Source organism: Sus scrofa, chromosome 2, assembly GCF_054392235.1.
Source record: "Sus scrofa isolate SSC_HxYL_T2T_F1_AM1 chromosome 2, Sscrofa_HxYL_maternal_Yorkshire_Landrace_v2.0, whole genome shotgun sequence".
Lineage (NCBI taxonomy): Eukaryota > Metazoa > Chordata > Mammalia > Artiodactyla > Suidae > Sus > Sus scrofa.
The window spans coordinates 102,003,889-102,027,038 of record NC_139384.1 but is presented as its reverse complement, the minus strand read 5'-3'; the positions used below and the strand labels follow the sequence as shown (position 1 = coordinate 102,027,038).

Sequence of the window (23,150 nt, the reverse complement as noted above, 5' to 3'; positions counted from 1 at the left end):
CTAAACTCTGCTGCTTATTAGCTTTATAACATTGCAGAAGTTCTTTGGTCTCTCTGAGTTTCTCTAAATGGGGTAATAATGGCATACCTCTGCTCTGTAAGTACAGACAGAAAGAGATGGTGCATTGAAGGGTCCTCCACACTATGAGAGATAGTTTGGATTTTAAATTGATGCATTTAAACAAGGAATGGCAGGATTAGATATGTTTTACTAAGGTCATTTTGGCAGCAAGATGGAGAATGGCTTAGAGAAAAGAAAAACTAGAAGCAGGGAGATGTGATAGGAAGAAATGATAGTACATCAGATGAGAAATAACAAGGGCTTGAAGAGTATATGGAAGGACGCATCTTCACAGATATTCATGTGCTCATTTAGAATTTCCGTGCCAAAGAGAACTAGCAGAAACTAGGCCTAGCAAATGTATAGCTATTACTTTGAAATTCTTTGGTGAATAACTAAGGATGTTAAAGCACATCAGTTTTTCATTCATTAAGAGGAGACAATTTAAGAGGCAATCTTTAAGGCAAGCATCTCTATGATCTGTAAGAAAAATAAAGTATACTTTGGTATCTTTTATTTGTGTGTGTGTATATATCTATTATGTAGATAGATATATGTTTTTAAGTAAGACTGTATTTAAAGTATTCTATGATCTCAATCTTTAATATTGTCTAAAGTTGAATAATCCTCAAAATCCTTAGGTATTTCTTCACAACCTATCTTCCAAAGCAAAAACACTGCATATTTCTATAACCTGCTATTAATAGATACTTAAAATACTTACATATCAGTATATACATTAAAAAACCTTAGAAAACTCAAGAGAAAATATTCCTGTGCACAGATTTTAGAGGACATTCAGTTCATAAATACAAATGAAGCAAATCCTAAATAATATTCTTATTTCCTGTATAATTTTCATTTACATAGAATTTAGCTAACAAAAGTACATGTAATTTAAATTTGAACAAACGAAGCTGAAATTAATCTGCACAATACTTCTGTGTAGCACAAGCATTCTATGTGGAAGAGATGTCTCCATAACTTAGTTTTGTTTTGGTTTTTTATCACGGACTCAAAGGCCATAAATCACAGGAAGCATGGTTTCATATTTAGGGGGAATAACACTTGGCTATCGAAAATAGTGATAAAGACAGCTACTATGGCGAATAACATAGTGGCATATCCTTGCCAAAAGAGTTCTCATTTCTCACAGTACCAATTCAATATTCATTTGCATGTCCTATACAAGATTGTCAAAATTAAGGTGAAAGAAAATGAGGTTTATTTGAAATGAAAGGGTGCGCTGAAATAAAGTGTCAGAATAAGATGAACAGAACAGGCAAAGAGGTAAGTAAATGTCACTTCAGGGATTTTACACATTGTGTCTGTCAATCATTTTGGAAATCCTACAAATGTTCCATCAACTAAGTCAAACCCAAGAGAGATTGTGTAATTTATATAATTTATACTTTGGCATAAAGCAATGCTAAATATCACTAGGGCTGCTCTCTGGAAAGAAGAGCAGAGGAGGAAAAGAAGATCAAGGTCATCCTTATTTGCTACTTCTCTCTTATCTTCCACTGGAAAGCATCAAACTGTATCTTGAATTTGACAACACATCATCCCTTTTCATCTCTCATCTGGATTATAGCAGCCTCTTAACTGGTCTTGCAGAGTTCCACTCTGGCCCACTTTCAATCAATCCACCACAGAGCAGAAAAAGTGATCTTCTAACAGTGTAAATCAAGTAACACAATTCACTGTTTAAAACCCTGGAAAAGTTTCCAAAAGCACATAAAATCAAATCCATCTCCCTTACTTTGTGCTCCAGGCTTTGCATTATCTCTCCTGCCTGCCTCATCTAGTGCGTGCATACGTGTGTGTGTGCGTGTGCGTGTGCGTGTGTGTGTTACTTCCTACTTACGTTATTACCAAATCAGGCCAAGTTTTTTTTCCCAATTTAGAGCCTCTGCACATAGCATTCTTTCTTCAAGCATTATCTCACTTCTAAAAAGCTAGCTCCTTGTGTTTACATAAAGCTTAACTATTACCTGCCTAGAATCTTTCCTGCCTACCTACTCATCTCAACTACCCATTTTGTTTTCTTCTTAGCATATATCATAGTATACAATCATTTTTCATGTTTGTCAACTTTTTCATAAAGTTACTCACTGAACATGTCAGCTCTATGATGCCAGAATGGTGTGTATCTTTTCTAATGGCATCTTTTTATGAATAACTTATCACAGAAATGTAAGATAGATTAGTCTATATGCACATCAATTTTTTCACTTTGAAACAAGACAGTGTTTTTAAAAATGTATCCCATACTGATACACGATGTTTGATGAAAAACTGGTTCTACGGTCAAACAATTCTTTTTAAGTGTTATAAACTCTATGTATGTTCTTCCCGAGGGTCCGTGATGCACATTAGGATATCAAGAAGTAAAAAAAAAGAAAAAAACTTTTACTTTTACCCAATCCATTGATTGTTGAGTTTGTAGATTCTGCAAACTCTTCTTCTTGAGGTATCAGTGCTCAAGATAAGAAACCTTGAGAAATGATCCTACAGAGTTTTTGGGAAGAACTATTTGCCGATTGTGTTTTCTATTTACCTACTTCAATGGATTCAAGGACTCCATCATAGCACTAAGTAGTTCTCCCAAAAAAACTCCTATTCTATAAAAATGTCTTTAAATATGTTCCTCAAAGGCTTAGAATGTCTAAAATGTTCTAAAAATGCCTTCAAAAGTTCTTTAACAATGTCAGCAATGGAAGAAAAGCATTATCACTAAAGCTAAATAAATTTATGTGAACCAGAAATAAATCACTAATAATTTATACATACCTAAAATTCATGTCTACAGCCAAATTTCTATTTTGTGTATTTTATTTTTGAAAGATGGTCCTTTAATCGTAATTATGCTAGTTTTATTGTTGTTGCTATTATTATTATTTTACTCGGGGTTTTTTTGCTCGTGATCTAATAAGGGATCCAGAAGTCTTCTCAATTAATTCCTACAAAGCTACTAAGTAGAATTTGCTGCTAATGGTAAGAATTTTTTCTGCCTATGGTTTTTAAGGCCACATATATTCTTTGAAATAATGTAAGTACTACTTGGATGTCCATTGCTCCTAAAACATTTTTATTTAGCCAGTTCACCAGAAGTTTCACTGTAAGTCATAAATACTTGGAGCACATGACTTTTTATGGCACAATACAGTGAAGATAAATTTCTATTGGCAAAGCTACTGTTATTACTCTGTCTTTGGACTATTTCTTAACTTTACATTTTTCATTCAAAATACCAAAAATTTAAACCCTGAAAGTCAACAATATCGACTCTTTGCTTTTGTGGCCCCCATTGTCTTTTGATTATAGTTCTTTGGCAGAAAATACTACTTGCGCAAGAAAAGGTCTCTAAGTTTTTCTCTCTGTACTTAGGAAGTCTTGTAGATACATACACCATTGGCTAAAGCACAGGTGTGTCTGCTTAGCTACAAACAAATGATGAAAACAGTCATGGCCATTTTCTTTTTGTCATATTTTATTCTTTAGTCCACATATTGTTTAAAGTACTATTTATATGTATTTATCATAAAAAGAGGAAAAGTCAAAAGTTAAACATCTCTGAACATTTTAGAAAAGAGATTTAAAGAGTTAGAGATATTAATGACATTATTAATACCTACAATTTTATAAATAAAACCAACTTTAAAATACCTATACTTTGGTTGCTTTTATAGTGTTAATTTAAAAGAAACTTTTGCAACCTACTCTGTTTAAAATCACAATTGCTTCTGCAGTTATATATCCTTGTATATTCTACCATTTTTCTCAGGTAATCTGATGTAAAAACACAGTCATTTACTCATGTATTAATTAATTTATTTGGCTGTACCGACAGCATGTGGAAATTCCTGGGCCAGGGATCAACCCAAACCATAGCAGTGACAATGCTGATTCCCAACCACTAGGACACCAAGTTATTCCAACTCACTCATTTATTACTTCAACAAATATATCATGTATACCTAACACTCAAGCTACAGATATCCTGCTAAGAGCATGGAACACAGAAGGTGCCAGTGTTCTACCTTAGTATTCAAGCAACTGAGTATGGAGATAAGACACAAACACACCATACCATTCGAAATGGGTTAAAAATTAGATGATGTGCTTAATAGCCTACAAACTCAATGAGGAAAGACTGTGCTCATGATTTCCAGGAAAGTCTGGTACAGGAGGTGACTTTTGAAGGCTAGGATTATAAAAGAATTGGGAAATAAGAATTTTCAAGCAGAGAGAACAGTTTAGGCAAAACAGAAACATAAAAGAGAAGGGATGAGAAATAGTTGTAGAATTTCAGTTAAGTCTAATTATTGAGAACAGTACGGATAAGTAAAGCATGGATTAGGATTAGGAGATAAGGACATGGAGGTGTAGTCATGGAAAAGGACATCATTTTCTTTGGGAGGGAGGGGAAGAAGCTATGTGGATACATAAGAGAATAATACTGGTGAAAAATAATAAGGAGTGGAGAACATCTTCTACTGGTCCACGCCTAGAGAGGCAGTTCCTAGGGTGGTGGCCTGGGAATATAACCATGGAAAAAACAGCTTAGTCAGTTGACAAAAATGGAACGCCATACCCTCATTTACAATTTAAATTATAATTATTAAATAAAATTACATTGAGCAAGAAATGGGCCTATAATAAATCCTACTATTTCAATTGTTTATGACAAGTGAAACTAATTCTACCCTAATTTACTTTACTTTGGGTTTTAAAAGATCACTTTATCCTGTCACAATCTACAATAAAAGAAAGACTTAAGTTCCCTTCTTTTCTTGTGAATTAAGAGAAATCCAAAATATATTTTTGTCATTTAGTCCAGAGAATGAATAAAAGACACACATTTGACAAAATTGTGAATTTATTAAAAAATAATTTCATTAATATGCAACTGATCAAACAACTAAACCAAAATAAAAGGGAAGGAAAGAAAGAATGGCCTGTGCATTGAGTTCACTGGGATATTTACTAGCTAGTAAGATCAAGAATAAAGAAAGAGTACTTCTGTGTTTAGCTTGCAGAACTATAAATTAATTTTATCTATAAAAAGAAATTAAATTATCTTACTAATTTTGGAAATACAGTCCTATAAAATAATACCCTTTCATTACCATAGGCTAACAGTGTCAAATGCATATTTAAAGATTTACTTCCAATTAGATACTGGAGCTTAAGGTTGAGGGTAATGAATACTACAAAACTCTGAATTCTTCAACAGAAAAACACTTAGTTAATCCCAGTTATTCTGGTGGATATTTACCAGAATTAGTAATAAATATAAACAGAAAGTGCTCCCTGCAAGTGTTTTCCAAAATCCCATGAACACTCCAGTAAAAGGTGCTCTAAATTCAAATACATTTGGGGAATGTTGGTTAAATAAGCCTAACAAGCAAAGATACACTGTGACTTTCAGAGAAGGGTGTAGGGCTGCAGTTTCTCCAAAGCAGATACCTAGGGAATCTGTTACTTGCCAGATACTTTTTGCTATTCCAGGAACAAACTATGAGATGCTGCTCTATGAGAAAGGATGGAATTCACTTTTTCCTACAAACTTCAGTGGTTAAACCTTAGATTTTATTCATAGTATGTCCTCAAGTCCCAAATTTGCCCTACACCTGAAATATATATGTATAAATACACACACATGCACACAATATATGTCTTATATTTATATAAATACAATATTTAAAATACGTATATATCTTTCATATCTATCCACCTATCAAAATTTACTATCCCTGAGCAATGCCCCAGGATCCAGTTTTTTCTCCTTCTCTTTGTCTCAAATCAAAAATCTTAACACACAGTGCTTCCAAAGCAACTGTCACAGAAAAGCACCTAATAAATTAAGATGATATGGTAGATAAAGTTGGTAAATAATCTAGCATATAGAAATTTTAAAAGAATAGGTCTATCTTAATCTAAAGAAATAAACCATAAACAGTATTGCAGCACAAGGGTAGATGAAGTTTGAGGATGGATCAAGTCTAAGGGAAGATGTTCCATTCTGCTGACCTAACAACTATCCTATATAAGCATCTATCTACCTTGCTTACATGTAAGTCCAGTAATAAATTTTTATCCAAGAAAGGCACTGTTATTACACTTTAGGAAAAGTAAATTTTTCATTGTTCTTTTTCCACACTTCCCAACACAATATAAAGGAAAAAAAAAATAGAAAAAGAAAACTCCAGCAAATTTTAAAGGAAAATGATAAATCTTTTTTTTAAAAGATACATATTTTATAAATTTTATAATTATATAATCTTGTGAACTAAGACATAGAATTATATAATTTATGAGTTAAATGTAGTCTTACTCATCAACCTAGTCCAATATTCTCATTTACATATGAAATTTTAAAAGGAAGGAGGGGTGATACATAAAGTCACAAAAAACCTGTGGCCTTACCAGGGTTTAAAACCCAGGTCTTTCGACTCTGTCTCTTAGGCTTTCCAATTCACCAGAGTGCCTCCCATGTTTTTCTTTTGTCTTATTTTTGAAAATCTTCACACATTGAAGGAAAAAAATGATACACTAATATATTTTGTGTGCTCTACATACTTAAATGTTTAGAGATCAAAAGCAACCAACAAAGTTTATTTGATTTTCTATCTTAATTTTCCATATTCATCTGCTGATTTTGAAGTCTTGACAATACATGCATAATCTACCTAAGCCAAATGAACACAAAACACAACAAAGTAATGATTCTGTGAGTGTAGTACATTTCCCTTTCAAAAGTAACACTGTTATTATCATGCCTAAGGAGGCATATATCTTTATCTGCCAATATTCATGAGGGGTGGTACTTGTGCAGCATTTTATAAATTTCTGAATAGTGAATATAGACAAAAGGATAAAAATTCAATTTATTTAAAGAACAGAAAATTGTGGAGAACTTAGACTTTTTTTTATACTAATTTAGAAAACCCCTGATCTCTCTAAATTATTACACGATCTCTTAAACAAGAAGTCACAAATAACGAGAAATTTCCTTTTATACAAATAATAAAGTGAAACAGATCCTTTATAACTATTTTTCGGTCAGGAAACTGCCAACTTGAGCCTTAACAATGTGTTTTTAAGTGTCCAAGTAATGAAGATTTATTTCAGCAGAGACTCCTTAAACATCACATGGTACGGAATATAGTAAGAGTACTTGGAATGTACTATTCATGCAATAAATGTTTTAAAAAATGAATGAAATATGAACAGACATTTAAGTTTTAATTTTCTTTCTTTCGTTCATTCATTTTTCTTTTTTTTTTTTTTTTGTCTTTTTAGGGCCACATCCACAGCATATGGAGGTTGCCAGGCTAGGGACTGAATCAGATCTGTAGCCGCTGGCCCATGCCACAGCTACAGTGATGCTAGATCTGAGTCGTGTCTGCAACCTACACCACAGCTCACGGCAATGCCGGATCCTTAACCCACTAAGTGAGGCCAGGGATCGAACCTGCATCCTCACGGATATTAGATTTGTTTTTGCTGAGCCACGATGGGAACTTCGAATTTTAATTTTCTTTCTTTCTTTTTTTTTTTTTTTTTTTGCTATTTCTTGGGCCGCTCCCGTGGCATATGGAGGTTCCCAGGCTAGGGGTCGAATCGGAGCTATAGCCACCAGCCTACACCAGAGCCACAGCAACGCGGGATCCGAGCCGAGTCTGCAACCTACACCACAGCTTAAGGCAACGCCGGATTGTTAACCTACTGAGCAAGGGCAGGGACCGAACCCACAACCTCATGGTTTCTAGTCAGATTCTGTTAACCACTGCACCACAACGGGAACTCCCCGGAATTTTAATTTTCTTAAGTAGAATTAATAAAAGTATCCATTTTACATAGCATTCTATAAAATGAATATATAATTTCATTTTTATAATTTCTCAATTGTAAAAACTGAATTTAGTCAAGAATACTTCAGTTCTCTGTTTATGCTTTAAGTAAATGTAGTATATTACAAAAGGGAGGTGTCTGGTTTCATTTCTGATCTGTAAAGAGCTTGAAGATTATCACTCCTATCCTTACAAGTAAAGCTGAACAGACTGAAAATCAGTAACTTTTTTTGGACCAATAAGATAATTGAGACTGCAGGGCAAACCACCACTTTAAAATCTGGAGAGATAGGTTAATCCAGAGTATCACAGCTGAGATTTATTTAGCTGGAGTTGAGGCCCCTGGAACCATAAATTGGTTAAATGGGAATTTTAATGAATTACTAGACGTTGAATGTAGACTAGATTGAGATTAAGAAATTCCCCCAGTGGCCTGGTTTTGGGGAATCCCCCCCTCTTTCCAGGATTTTGCCTCTAGGAATCCTACCAGGTTCTCATGGTGAAGATCCAAGAAAGATCCTCTCCTGATTAGCCTCTTCATAACAAAGGCCTAGTCTCTAGGGAAAGAGACTTAAATCTAAACTTCTTCCCACATGCGGTAAGGCTATTTCTCAGGCTGCAGCCCCCTCTCCCTTATTTCACTTAGGAGGGGAGGGAAGAAAGCTATACTACCAAACAAACACTTGCAAAAGTCATAGTCCCAAGACACAGGCCTGCTAAAACAATGAGATTTAATCAGAATATGAAAGAATGCATTTCTCCTACATCATACCATCACTTCCCTTATTTCACTTAGGAGGGGAGGGAAGAAAGCTATACTACCAAACAAACACTTGCAAAAGTCATAGTCCCAAGACACAGGCCTGCTAAAACAATGAGATTTAATCAGAATATGAAAGAATGCATTTCTCCTACATCATACCATCACACTAATATGGTTTCAGTAAAACAGCAGTAGATTACAGCTGAAAAACCTGGGAGATGCAGACTCTCTTTGAGGAAAAATACTCAGTAAAGTCCAAAATGAGAGGAGAAACAAAAACAAGGACAGCAGGAGCAATCTGAAGCTTTTGACTTTATAAACATTAGATACAATACAACTCCTAGCCACAGTAACATAAATCTTCACATTGAAGTCCGCTTCTCTTCAGTTCCTATTACTCAACATATGTCTAGCTTGCGGCAAGCTGGACAGTAAGAAATAAACAGTCTTAAGAGTAAAAGCAAGCATTAAAACCTGACTGAGACATGTTAGAATCATTACACAGAAAATTTAAAATAATTATAATGAATATGTTAAGGGTGCTAATGCAAAAAGGAGACAATTTGCAAGAAAAGATGAACAATGTAAGCAGAGAGATGAAAACTCCAAGAAAAATTCAAAATGAAATGCTAGAAATCAAAAGCACTGTAACAGAAATGAAGAATACACTTGAGGGGCTCATCAACAGAATGAACAGAACCAAGGAAAAAATTAGGTAAGCTTGAAAGCAGGTAAACAGAAACTATCCAAACTAAAACATAAAGCATTAAGAGAATGAAAAACAGCATGATATCCAAGAACTATTGGATAATTTCATAAAGTATAACATGCATAATTGGAATACCACAAGGAGAAAGAAGAGGAAGCAGAGCAGAAGAAATATTGAAAGTAATAGTTTCAGAATTTTTCAAAATTAAACACAACAAAAACCCACATATCTAGGAAGGTCAGAAAACACCAATCCAGAAAAATGCCAGGAAAAAAAAAAAAAGAAAACCCAAAAATATACACTCAGGCATGTTATATTCAAATTGCAGAAAACCTTAAAAAAGGTCACAGCAGGTAAGATATCCTACCTAGAGAGGAACAAGTAGAATCAGAAACTACAAACAAAAGTGGAGTGAAATATTTGAAGTGCTAGGGAAAAAAAAGCCCACCAACCTAAAAATCCATGTCTAGTGAAACTATCCTTCAAAATTGAAGGAGAAATAATGCCTTTCTCAGACAAAAAATAAATAAATAAATAAATAAAAGAAAAAAAGAAAAAAAAAGTAATACACAGAAAAACATAATAATCCTTAGTGTGTTAACAACTAATAACAATGTCAAAATACAAGGAGGAAAACTGATAGAACTGAAAGGTAAAACAGATAAATCCACCATTAGTATTGAGTAATTGACAGATCAAGCAGGCAGACAATCAATAAGGATACCCTGAGCTTGAATAGCACTATCAATCACCTTGATTTAATTGACATTTATAGATTGCTCCATCCAATAGCAGCAAGATACACACTCTTCTCAAGCTGTGAAGATGTGAGAAAAAATGCACAAAGACAGACCTTATAATAGGCCACAGCATTCCTTAACACATTTAAAAGAACGGAAATTGTACAAAGTATGTTCTTAAAACATAATGGAAATAAACTAGAAATCCATAATGGAAACTCTATAGCTGGAAAAATCCAACGTATCTAGGGGTTAAACATCATACTTCTAAATACTTCCAAACAGCATACTTCTAAATACATGGGTCAAAAAATAAATGTCACAAGAAGTTTAAAAATTTTGAAGTAAATGAAAATGAAAATGCAACTTAAAAATGTGTAAGATGAATGAAAAGCATTAGGGGGAGATTCATAACCTTGAATACATAAATTTGAAAAGGAGATCTAAAATCACTAACTCATGTTCATACATTTGAAAAGGAGATCTAAAGTCAATAACTTAAGCTTCTATCTATGAAATTAGAGACGGAAGAGCAATGTAAGCTTAAAGCAGAGGAAAATCATAAATATTATAGCAGAAATTGATGAAATTGGAAGCAAAGTAACAACAGAGAACAAAATCCAATAAAACCAAAAGCTTTTTTTTTTTTGTCTTTTTTGGGCCGCACCTGTGGCATATGGAGGTTCCCTGGCTAGGAGTCCAATTGGAGCTGCTGCTGCTGGCCTACGCCACAGCCACAGCAATGCCAGATCTGAGCGACCTACACTACAGCTCACGGCAACGACGGATCCTTAACCCACTGAGCGAGGCCAGGGATCAAACCTGCAACCTCATGGTTCCTAGTCAGATTCGTTTCTGCTGCACCATGATGGGAACTCCAAAACCAAAAGCTTTTTATGAAAAGATGAATAAAAATTATTGTTATACAATGTACACGTCTGTAAAGGTTTTATACAATACTGAGTTTGTTCATTCATTTAAAATATGTTCAAATAAAAAAATTCATATTTGGGGATGGGTGTATAGTACAGATGGTTCAAACATTGACAACAGTCTACGCTCTTTTGAATATTTTATGGATGAGAAGACATCATAAGGAGATAACTATCTGTACTTCCATCCTGAATCATCTATAAGGTAAGCAAAGAAAAATTTGTGTTATAATAGGGTATTGTAAATTGTCAGCTTGAAATAATGAAATATCAGCATTAACAAAATTTAACTCAGTTTTCTTTTTCAACCCTTTGGATGAACATTTGCCAAAGAAGGCCTAGAGAACTATGCTATTTTTCTCCTGTTGCCCCAGGATCTTGAGTTGTACGCTGTTTGAACACAGATTTCCTTGTCAGATGGGTAAGATTCTGCCAGTAATTTTGCACTAAAAATTTTTCTCTTTCTTTCTCATATTGTCCCTAAAACTTTATGAATGGGCAGAATACCAAGTCTACTGATAAATCTAATACATATGCCTTTCTTTTCCAAATTCCTACTCACGAACATATTAACTAGAACTGTGCCTACATACATTCACACAATACATACATATATACATACATACATTACGTACATATACACATGGGTGAATATATGTATAAATGAATGTGTATAAATGTAAGTATATGTGTACACATACACACACACACACACACACACGTATCTCCTGTTGCTTCTGTTCCTCTGGAGAAACTTAACTGACACGGAACTCTCTATTTGTTTATTTCTGGCTGAGGTTTCATCAGTGTTGACACTGATGCAACACTTAGGTCTTTCGGGTTTAAGACCAAGAAGGTGGTTCATGTTACTGGAATAATGATGTTCAATACTTTTTTTTATTTTCATCTAAATGAAATAGCAATGGGAAAATACATTTTCACATGATAAAAAACCCAAAACAATGAATTCTGTTCTTAATTCCATTTTCACTATCAATTAAGAAACTTTTAAGGAAGGCTTTTTATAAAGGTTTAATAATATATACTACATACACATCGATATGCATTTGCAAGCTGACTAAAAATAAAAAACAAACTTTTACCAATACCTTACAATGTTTTATGATTTACATCAACAAATTTTTACATTATGTCAAGTATGTTAAGTCACTATGCTACAGAGCTATAAATTTTATTTATTTTTAAATTGTTTTTTATTTATTTATTCTTGGCCATGCCCATGGCATGTGGACGTTCCCAGGCCAGGGACTAAACCTACACTACAGCAACCCAAGCCACAACAGTGATAACACCAGATCCTTAACTCACTCAGCCACCAGGTAACTCCCATAGCTACTAATTTTAAAAGGTTATTCTCAAATAAAATTTACATAACAATAAAGAGAAACATAAATTACCATAAGATCTATGCTATGGTTTACATGGATTATCTCATTCAACATCAAAACAGCAGGAAACAAAAACTTAGCTATGAACTCTTATTATGTCCTTTAACAGAGGAGAAAAGTGAAGTTTAGTGATATGAAGCCATGTGTCTGAGATCAAAAAAGCTGGTAGGCAGTAGAGCTCATGATTCTAAAGTCTCTGTTCTTAACTAATATTTCATCAACAAATGATACTGGATGAGTAGAACTCATTCCACGTTTCTAAATCAGTGACTGTGTTGAGATTTTTGTAGTTATTGAAGAAAAGAGGCCATTGGCACAAAATTTTTCTGAACTATTTCTAGGATAAAAATGTGTCTAGCAGATAATTAGACTAGTATAAACATCTGAAAATAGCATTTAATGCAGTCTCTGAAGGAGAAAAATGCCAGGAAAAATAATAGCAACTATCTTTCAATAATTTAACTCAACTGTTTAATTTATAGAAAACATCAAAATTAACAAGAAACTGCTGCTTGGCAAAACTGATTTTGATAGCAATATGAGTTCATTGGGACCTCACTGTCACCACAACAGACTGAGATTTGCTACTTGGCTGGCTTGTTTCGGAGTATACTATTTAGACATGGGTCTAGATTCTTACTTTGCCATATCCTTGGGAAAGCTCCCTGTTATCTTTCTTAATGAGTTGAAGGAAGATAATAAGACCTACCTTGTAAGACTGTTGCAAAGACTAGAGAATATCTGTGCATGCAGGGTTAAAACATAATAGATTCTAAATAAATGATGGCTGATGTCATTATTATTGCTATCATTATTACTGTTATCACAATGGCAGGACGTTGCCTATATTATATAGAGATCTCAGAGAATCACTTCAGAGAGCCACTAATTGAGGGTGAGGACCATAGTTGGCTGCTTTGGGCATAGAAAAAAGGGGAGAAGCTGTCAGACAGAAAAACAAAATGTGTAGTCAGAAAGGTCAGAGAAGAACTGTAACAGGGAGCTTCTTGTAGTGCTTTTAGACATGAAGTTGATTAGTGGAGAAAGGACACTAAAATTCACATAGACAGACCAATTCAGAGTCCACTGGTCCCAAGAGTCACATTTAGATTTCAGTCAGAGATGTGTTGTGCCAAGTTATTCCATCTCTTAGAACCTCGCCCAGCTATGGATATTATCTTACTAACCAAGAATTAAGGGCTGGATCCTCTGGCTTTTCTAAAGCAAAACATGCCAACGGGATATTTTACACTAATCCCATTTCTGATTCAAACAAACTTCGAAAAAAGTAACAGCAAGCTCCTGTGAAAAGTCGTGTTTTTAGTTTTTGTAAATTAGATGCTACATTCCAGGAGGGTGGGGTGAAAGCGGAGGTAATCACAGTCCACGCCTCCACCCCTCTGAACAAAGCCCAAAGGAATTACCAACAGGACCAGAAAAAAGTACACGATGCAGAATTACAAGAACATACTCATGGTTTTCAAATAAATTTATTACTTTTAATTTACCAGGCCTATTGTGATGAAACAAACATCCCCTCCACTTTGAGTGATATTAATTTGTTGCACAATATAGCACCACAGCCGGTTTCTCTTTGAATGTGGAGTATTTCTCAAAACTATGAACAAATTAGAATAATTCTGAAAAGATACTTTCATTTCCTCTGTTTCTGTTAACCAGTAGGTCAAAATAAGCTACAAAAAATATTAAATGGAGATCCCAAAGACAGTGTATTCACAAAAACACAGCAACCCCCCCATTTACCATTCTGTGCTTCTTCTTTCTGGTATATATTTTATTTTTAATTCTATGAGTCATACATGAATGCATTTAGACTGTACTTTAGATAAGGCTAAAATCTCCTTTGAGATACTCACGGCCACGCCAGTTCCAATCTATACCTGCATGAGAGGTAGCCTCTATTAATAGGGTCTATGTAACCCTTCAAAGCCTTTATGTACCAATAGAAAATACTTGCTATTTTCTGTTCTGCTTTTTACCAATTGCCATTACAACATGTGTACAATCTTGCAATGTGATTCTAAGTTGAGAGAAATTTTAGGGTACATATATTCATTTCCAAAGGCTAAATTAGTAGAAATAATGGTAGACACAAAGCAGGTTCTATGAACCAGTGCATAGCCATGAAATTTTGGGCGTGTTCACAAATCTTACCATCCTTATCTTTTAATAAATCTCTAACTCCCTCTTGCATAGGTTTGTGTAAAAACTAAATGAGGTAATATGTGAGGATGTTTTAAAAGCTATACAGTTCTGTATATAAATAAAATTTTACATCTTTTTTTTTTTTTTTTGATATTTTTACAGCTGCACCTATGGCATATGGAAGTTCCCAGGCTATGGGTAGAAGTGGAGCTTTAGCTGCAGGTCTATGCAACAGCCACAGCAAGACCAGGTCAGAGCCTCATCCATGACCTCTGCCATAATTTGAGGCAAAACCAGATCCTTAACCTACTGAGCGAGGCCAGGGATTGAACACAAATCTTCGTGATTACTGGTCAGGTTTTTAACCTGCTGAGCCACAATAGGAACTCTTAAGATACTATTTCTTAAATATTACCTGGACAATAAAATCCTAGGTAGTGCTACTATTCTAAAAGTAAATACTACAGTTATTTGAAATATTAACCCAGTGTCAAAAGAATATCTCAGTATTGAAATTTTTGGTTAGTGGCATAGTCTTTCCTAGCAATGAATGTTTCATTGGAAGTATTACATCAAAGGTTTCATCATGAGAAAATATATTTGCATGTAAGCTCAAGTTATTAAATTGAATTTTTACAAATGATTCCATTTTTACATCTGTGAGCTTCTGTGCTTAATTCCCAGAGTAAATGAACAGCAGCAGTAATGTGTTTAAACAATCAGAACGACTAAATCAGAAAAGAAATTGCCAAACTATGGCATTTAAAAATATTTTAAAATTTATCCAAATCTACTACATGTGGTGCTCAAAAGAATTATTTTAGTAAAAACAACTGCATAAATTATATCAGTTTAAGCTACAATTCTTTTAAGCAAAATGTTCTTTGTAAGATACAAGTCTGAAAGGTCTGCATTTTAAGTAAAATCAGACATTAAGATTCTTGGAGGAAATAATTAATAACGAATGCTCTACAAAGCCCTACTTATTTCTAGTTTTTTTTTTTTTTTAAATAACAAACAATATCACCTTCACCTAAACCAAAAACCACAATGCATTCTTTTTGTTTGCTTTTCATCATGAATTATTCACTTTTTGGGGGGATGCGAGCTGGGGGTTGGGAGAGGATTTGGGGGGAGAGACTGATGTTTCCGAACCTTCTCATTTTCTTTTATTTGACACATTACCTCACACTATTTCTTCAGTGTCTCCAAGTTCAAATGGCTACCTAATTTTCATTTCTCAACGTTAAAACGAAAAAGAACCATGGGAAAATATTGACATATGCACATATATGTGAAAAATACTACACAAAGTCATGACATTTTGAGGGGTGTTAGTGTGATCACAGCAAGATAACTCAGAGATGAGTTAAGATCCTGACAACTAAGTCAGAGTGCTTCCCAAGTACATTCATGTCTGAGAAGGAAGGTGGGGCAGATGGAACATGTATCTAATGTCTACCTTTTAGATGCCAAAAGTGAAGGCAAACAGTAAGAATCATGTGAGACCCATTTAGTCCAACTCCAAATTATAAATCTGAGTGAGCATACACATTTAATGAATTAGCGGAATAAAGTAGATTATAAAGCTTAATTGTATAAATCAGGACAATGAGTCATATGACAGTTTTAGGAACTGTTTTAATGTCACTACAGTTTGCGCCAATTTTTCTAAATACAGAAATTTGGAGCACTGGTATTTCAAAAAAAAAGTAGTTTTCATTCATTGGCAAAAGAAAGCAATAACACCGTGATAGATGGTCTGACTAGGGAGACAAAAATGAGAGAAATGAAAATTATAACTATCCATTCTACAAATTGGGTGAAGAGCAGAAAAGGAACATGGAGTCAGAAGACCACAAGCTCTCAGCTTTAACTTCAATATACTGACTTATTTGGGATTATTGTTTCTTCAAATATAAAATGAAGGGGTTGGACTTTTCTCTATAAACTATGATATTTCATGGGAAAATTTTCATAGTGGTAGCAGGTTTATAAAAACTTATAATTTGAACGCCAAAAATGGTAACCTAGGAAATTTTCAGTGGCTTGTGGAATATTTATTGCTGTTAACTAATTCTTATTTTCAAAAACCATTTTTGTGGGGGGTCTGGTTACAGAAATAATTGCATGTTATCTGTAGACAATGTGAAAAATAGAGACAAACCCAAGTAAGAAAAACAATGACCTGTAGTCACTACCCAAAGACACGTTTCCATATCTATTGTTACATCAATTACTGTAATTTATTGAATTCAGTGGTTTCCATATTTTAATTTTTATGAGCAGAATTTTTTTTTTCCTAAAGAAAATCTCACATGTCACCTTAAAATGTACAAGAGATAAAAGTGAAAATATACCAACTGAAATGGTGATGCAGGGCCAGGATTTTTCTGAGGTGGTTATCAACACACTCCTATGGAGCCCTCTGCTCTAACAAGTACTGTTTTAAAACCACTGACTTAAACAATTTCCTAATGTTGGATATTTAAACTGTTTCTATGGTCTTGTTTGTTGGTTTGTTATGCTTTGCTTTTGCTATTACAAAAACCATTCATATCTTTATGTACATTCATGGTTATTTCCTTTGGATAAATTCCTGGATCAAATGGTTTTAATGCATTTATTGTCCTATCAACTGACTTTAATGATTATATCCTCCCAAACCAGTTGACACCAGCAGGAGGTACCCATTTTCTATCCTGCCTTTATCAGTAACTAATCCCATTTGTAACATTTGAATCAGATTCTATTTTTCTCTGACATATTTCCTCATCTTCCCTTTCTCTTCCTCATGATACCAAATAGGTTGCTACTGAGGTTAATTAAGTGCCCTCTTTGAAGCACCAATAATTTGTTTCTGTTGCCACCAGATGCCTAATGGATTAGCCTTTTGCTTTCTTTTGACAATGATCTGTCAGGCAGTCAGCTTCCATATGGGAATGACCAGCCAAAGCATACAGTCCCCTTTGGAGGGGAATATCTTGTTACTTGGTATCTTAAGACACTATATGCCTTACTTTAAGTCTTGTTTATTATGTATCTGAGCTTTGGTTAAAATCCATTTGAAGATGCCTATGACCCAAGATTCCCCCCAAATGAAGAGTACAGAGCAGAATTTCAAATAAGAAGAGACTCTGCAGATTATCTAACCTATGCTCATCATTTTATAGTTGATGATACTAAACCCCATGGTAGGTTCCCAGAGCCCAAATTGTGACATAAAGACAAATTATACATTGTCTCTGTCCCCAAGGAGTTGACAGCCTAGCAGGAATACCAACAAATACTATACTGTGTGGCAGATACTAGGGGAGAATGAGGCAGTACAGGTACCTCAGAAGGGTAGGTGGGATGACATTTCTGAAGAAGCAACAGTTGTACTGTACTCTGAAGGAAGTGAATGGGTTAGTGAGTTAAAGAAATGGAAATGCAGAAGGGCATTCTAGGCAAGGGTAAGCATAAAACTTTGGAAGAATTTGGCATAATTCAGCACTATAAAGGATAAACTTTTAAAAGTGGCTGGAAAAGGAGGCCACTGGGGGATCAAAACTCAAATGTCCACAAGATACATAAATTGGTGAAATTTCATGGGTGAGGTCTGTGGTAAAGACTGAATGTCCTCTCTAAAGAGAAAATGTCAGTATAGCCAACTGTCACCATGTGAGGGGATAATCTCAGAATCTGAAGAGAAGCCAGAAATCTCTCAATTTTTATATCAGTGTTGGTACCACATTTTAAAGAAAACATAGTACAAACAAGGCCAAACACAGATGTGAGTTGAATTTTGCTAACGGCCTGCCAACTTACAACCTCAGGGTTGGAGAGTTAGGGCAGGGGCAGCTCATGAAAGGCTCTGTGTACTAAACTAAGGGGTTTGGACTTTATCCTGAAAACTGTAGGGACTCATTAAAAGACTTGAAGTGATTAACATCTTAGAAGGGTCACTCTGGCAGCTGTGTGAAGTCTGGAAGGGAGCTCTCTAACGAGGGCTTGAACCAAAGCAATGACAAGGACATGGAAAGGAGGAGACAGCTTTGAAAGATGTTAAACAAGGCCAACAGTGTAGTAAATTACATCTGAAACTTGAACCCAGGTCTCCTACCTCCTTGCTTGATATTCTTAAAACTATACCAGCTTTGTAGAATGCCTTTTTGAATGGAATCCTATTTAGTTAGCAATTAATAAGGTACAGGGGAGATTCTTTGCAAACATTACCTTGAAACACCAGAATCTCCTCATACAGATTCTATGACTATATGTAGGCAAACACTACACTAAAATAAACTTCTACCATGCTTCATTGGCTAACACTCTATGCCAGTTTACAACTAAACAATGGGTAAAGAGATCACTAAATATTTGGTAAAGGAACCAAAAGGACTATCTTACTCTATTCCTACCCCCAAAATTCAATGATTAAAAATTACTCAATTTATGAGTTTCTGGATCACTGGCATTGTGGTTAATCACCACATACTTATTGCAAGTGAGAACAGCCGCTTAAATTTGGTTAGTATATTTTTTAGTTCAATGCATAACTGAGCCAGACAACAAGCAAGTCAAATGGAAAGTGAAGTCATTAGGTGGGGTGAAGTGATGTCAATCTGAGTGTTTTCTCTCTTAACTTTCTGGATGGGAGCTGGACCCCACTTGTTTGACTGGCACAAAATGAGCTTATAAAAGAGCATTTGCTAAATAGCTCTGTGAATAATAAAATCTACCCTTACTACCTGCTTGAGAAAAAGCTGAAAGTTCTATATTTTTCTTTATTAAATAAGATACTAATTTGTTTGCAAATGTGTTGAAGAATTTGTAGTTGTCCTAAAGTCTCCATATTATACAATTACATTGGTACTGAGAGAAAATAAAACTTCTAAATTGGAACATCTGGAACTGTTATGTATCTGTAATTTTGTAATAATGTAGCTTAGCCGTGGTTTATTATGACCCTCTACTCTGCTTATGGTAAAGAGTGTCAATGTTCATTTCAAAGGAGTGGTGTTGGTATTGAACTTTTAACCAATTTGTTGTCTTATGGTTATTTTTACACAAAAGTGTGATGGTACTGAAAGTATGCTGAATATGAGGATCCTGACAAGACTATATTCTGTTGGTTAGAATAGGTTAGTTTATACTGCAGTAGCAAACACCCCAATAAATCAGTGGCTTGAAACAAGTAAGCTTTAATTTCTCACCAGTGCCATAAGTTCATCAGGGGTGGCTTGGGGGCTCCACTCTGTGCTGTCCTCATTCTAGCACCTTGTATGACAGGGCAGCTACCAACATTGCTAGTCACCATGGCAGAAGGAAACAAAGTTCTCTGACTCAGAAATTACACATGACACTTTTAATCAAAACTTGCTGGTGAGAACTGGTCTCACAGCCTTACTCAACTATTGCTGTGAAGTTCAAGTTTACCATGTGCCCAGCTGGCAGAGGGCTGGAAATATTAGTGAACAAAACTAATGATTATCACAGTCACCCAAATAATTGCTCTATTATGGTTTTATATATCTTTGTTTTCTCTACCTGGCTGGACCATAAAGTTATATTCCATGACTTAAAAGGCTCCCAACAAATTCTTTTGATTCAATACTTGAAGAGAACATCTCAATTTAAAGTGTGATTTAAACAAAGTAATTACGTCTTCTGGAACCCCTCCCCCAACACCACACCATATATATTTTAAAATCCAGTTCTGATATAATATTAAAGTTGCTACAAATAGTTAAAAAAATTGTTTACATGAATTGACAGTCCAGAAAGTAATCATCTAGTTATCCATTTATCATCTATAATGTAGAAATCAAAAATTGACTAAATTCATTTTCCCACAGATGTCATAATCTATCAAAGAATAAAGCCTGGAAATCTAACACTACAATATTACCTCTCTTTACCTTTACTGTATTTGCTACTTAAAGCTCCACCTTAGGAACCACTCAAGCACTGTTGAAGAGAAACACTCACCCATCCTGACTGTTCTCACTTTAAGATCATAGCCATAAATCCCAAATGTTTAGGATGCTCAAACCTTTATCTCCAGACCTCACTTTTTTCAAGAACTCCAGAATCATATATCTCAATATCTCTGCTTTGATATCTGCTAAGTATTTTAAACATAATCTAGCCCAAACAGAACTTTTCATTTTCTGCTCTGCAATCCTGCGTTTGTTTTAGTCTTTCCTGTGTCTGAAAACTGCACCACTCACTTAGTTTCTCAAGCCAAAACCAGGAATCCTCTCAATTCCCCTCTGTCCCTTATTCTCCCAAGTCAAACTCAGAAGCAAGTCCTGGCAACTTTACTGCTAAAACTCAGGATCTAGGACTCCTCACTGTTCACTCCAAAATAGCTTCAGCTATGACTGACTTTTGCCTGGACTAATGTAAAATCTCCTAACTGATCTGTTTTCATTAACCCCCACTTCCATATCCATTTTTCACGAAGTAGTCATAGCAATCTCTTAAAACAAATATCAGACCATTTCATTTCCTTCTAAAAATCTACCATTAGACTGTGAATAAAATTTAAAGAATCTTGGTCCTCAAAGTTTTATGTGATCTGACAGAATCCATTTCACTGACCACATACTTCAACTACACTCCCTCACTTTCCCACTACAGGGGCCATCTCTCTATTCCTTCACCATGCCAGGTTTAGCTCATCTTAGTTAGGGTCTCTGAAAGACCTGATTTCTCCCAGTCCTTGCAGGAATGTCTGCTTGTCATTTAGGCTCTGTTTGAAATATCAGTTCCTCAGAAAGATCTTCTGTGACTACTTTTGATAAAGGGGAATCATCCCACCACTGTCTTTTACATCTCCCTCTTTTAATTATCTGCATAGCTCTTATTATCTGATGTGTCCCCGTTATTTATTTATTTATTTATTTATTTATTTATTTTGCTTACTCACACCACTAGAATCTAACATAAGCTATCAGCTGTTTTGCTTAGTGCCACAGCCTCTGTACCTAGAGCAGTGTCAGGTTCACGCTAGGTACTGAGCAAATATGTATTGAAAAGGTATTTATGATTTGAGCATGCACAAGGTACAAGGTATCAGCAAGCAAGGCACAAATGCTACACTTCTAAATTCATCTTTGGCTATTTTATAATTATTCTGGAATTTCTTATGATAAAAATTATTAGGTTATAAATGATTATTAAACATAATAAAACATAAATTCTCTCATAGTACAATTTTAGTACCAGTAATTAACTTGGAAGACAATTCGCACTCAAATTTAGGCAGCCAGATACTAGGAGGGAAAAATGAAATGAACGAGAAGAGATTAACAGCAGTAACCAATACTGAGCATTTAGCAAGTGCCTGGCACATTACCGTTGCCATCTCATTAATTTTAATGAGGTGAGTATAACTATTCCAATTTTAGAAATTATAATATTAATGATTCCTTTCATGCTTAGAGTGATTAAGTAGCTTGCCCAAAATCACATAGCAACTAATAGAGCTAGGATGTTACTCTGTAACTAACTCTTTACTCCTCAGCATGCCCTTAGAAGGCAGTTAGTTACCTTGTAAGTTATAGGTCCTGATGGAGGAGCAGTAGCAGCTACTACAACTGTAAAAGCAGCAGTCTCTCCCTCAAAAGAGCTTAAGGCTGGTAGGCCTTTTAACAGAGAAACATAATCAGGTGCGGAGTCTTCAGATAATATCATATTTTACTGCATTCATTAACCTTATATTAAATCTTACATGTGTGTTCAAGTGACACTGGTTTTCCATTTAAGATAAGGAAGTGTAGCTTCTTTAAAAAAGCTTATTTAATTTAAAAAGTAAAGTGATTTAATAGATAACTCATAGTGTAAGTGTTGACAAGAAGTGGCAAAAATGGAGGAGGTAGATGGTGAAAGTCTGATGCAATGCAAATCCAAATGGTGGCCTATGCATGACTGAGGTTTGGGAAACTCAGGGACCATCAGACATTTTAAGCACGTTTTTAAAAAAACTGTGACATCTCAGGAGTGAAAGGTGTATCAGCGAGGGAACATGTCATATTAACAGAAGTGTGGTCTCCTTATCCTCTGTATTTGAATTATAAGGAGGCTCTGGAAACATAACTTCAATGGAACACTGGCCAACTGTGCATGCACATTCAGTGAAAAAGCAATCCTGACCAAGAGACTGTCCACATGAAACCATGTTATAATTGGGAAATGTTGATAAACCCAGGCTCCTGTAGCCTGCAGGAGAGAAAACTCAAAAGAAGCGGTTTCCAAATTAAACAGAGTGATATCTTATTTAGATGTTATATTCTAATGGTAGGTCTTAATATGAGAATCAAATTATCCTGAAAAATCCTTAGGAAAACATTATACTCCAGCATGATACACCAACTTCAACTGGTCTAGCAGTTTTATCAGAATAGGGTTTTCCTCCTATTTTGATAAATGGGGATTTGTTTTCTACTGAGCAGTAAAAAGTGTGAAGTTGTTACCTTGTGTCTGGCGGCCAGCTGTATGAAAAAGGTTTATCTTTAAATGTGCT

General features: G+C 34.9%; 1 protein-coding gene across 20 annotated transcripts in view; it reads right to left on the bottom strand.

The window, feature by feature from the left end:
• Window positions 1-23,150, bottom strand: part of XRCC4 (X-ray repair cross complementing 4) — a 335,612-nt gene that overhangs the window by 138,993 nt on the left and 173,469 nt on the right. For 3 of the 20 annotated variants that reach the window (XM_003123761.5, XM_085013994.1, XM_013994966.3), the window contains exon 8: window positions 3,536-4,598. The exons of the other annotated variants lie outside the window; for them this stretch is intronic. In XM_003123761.5, the coding sequence (XP_003123809.1) occupies window positions 4,586-4,598 (13 nt within the window). In that variant the 3' untranslated portion in view covers window positions 3,536-4,585. Of the gene's footprint in view, window positions 1-3,535; window positions 4,599-23,150 lie in introns of those variants that run through there. 20 annotated transcript variants of the gene reach the window in all.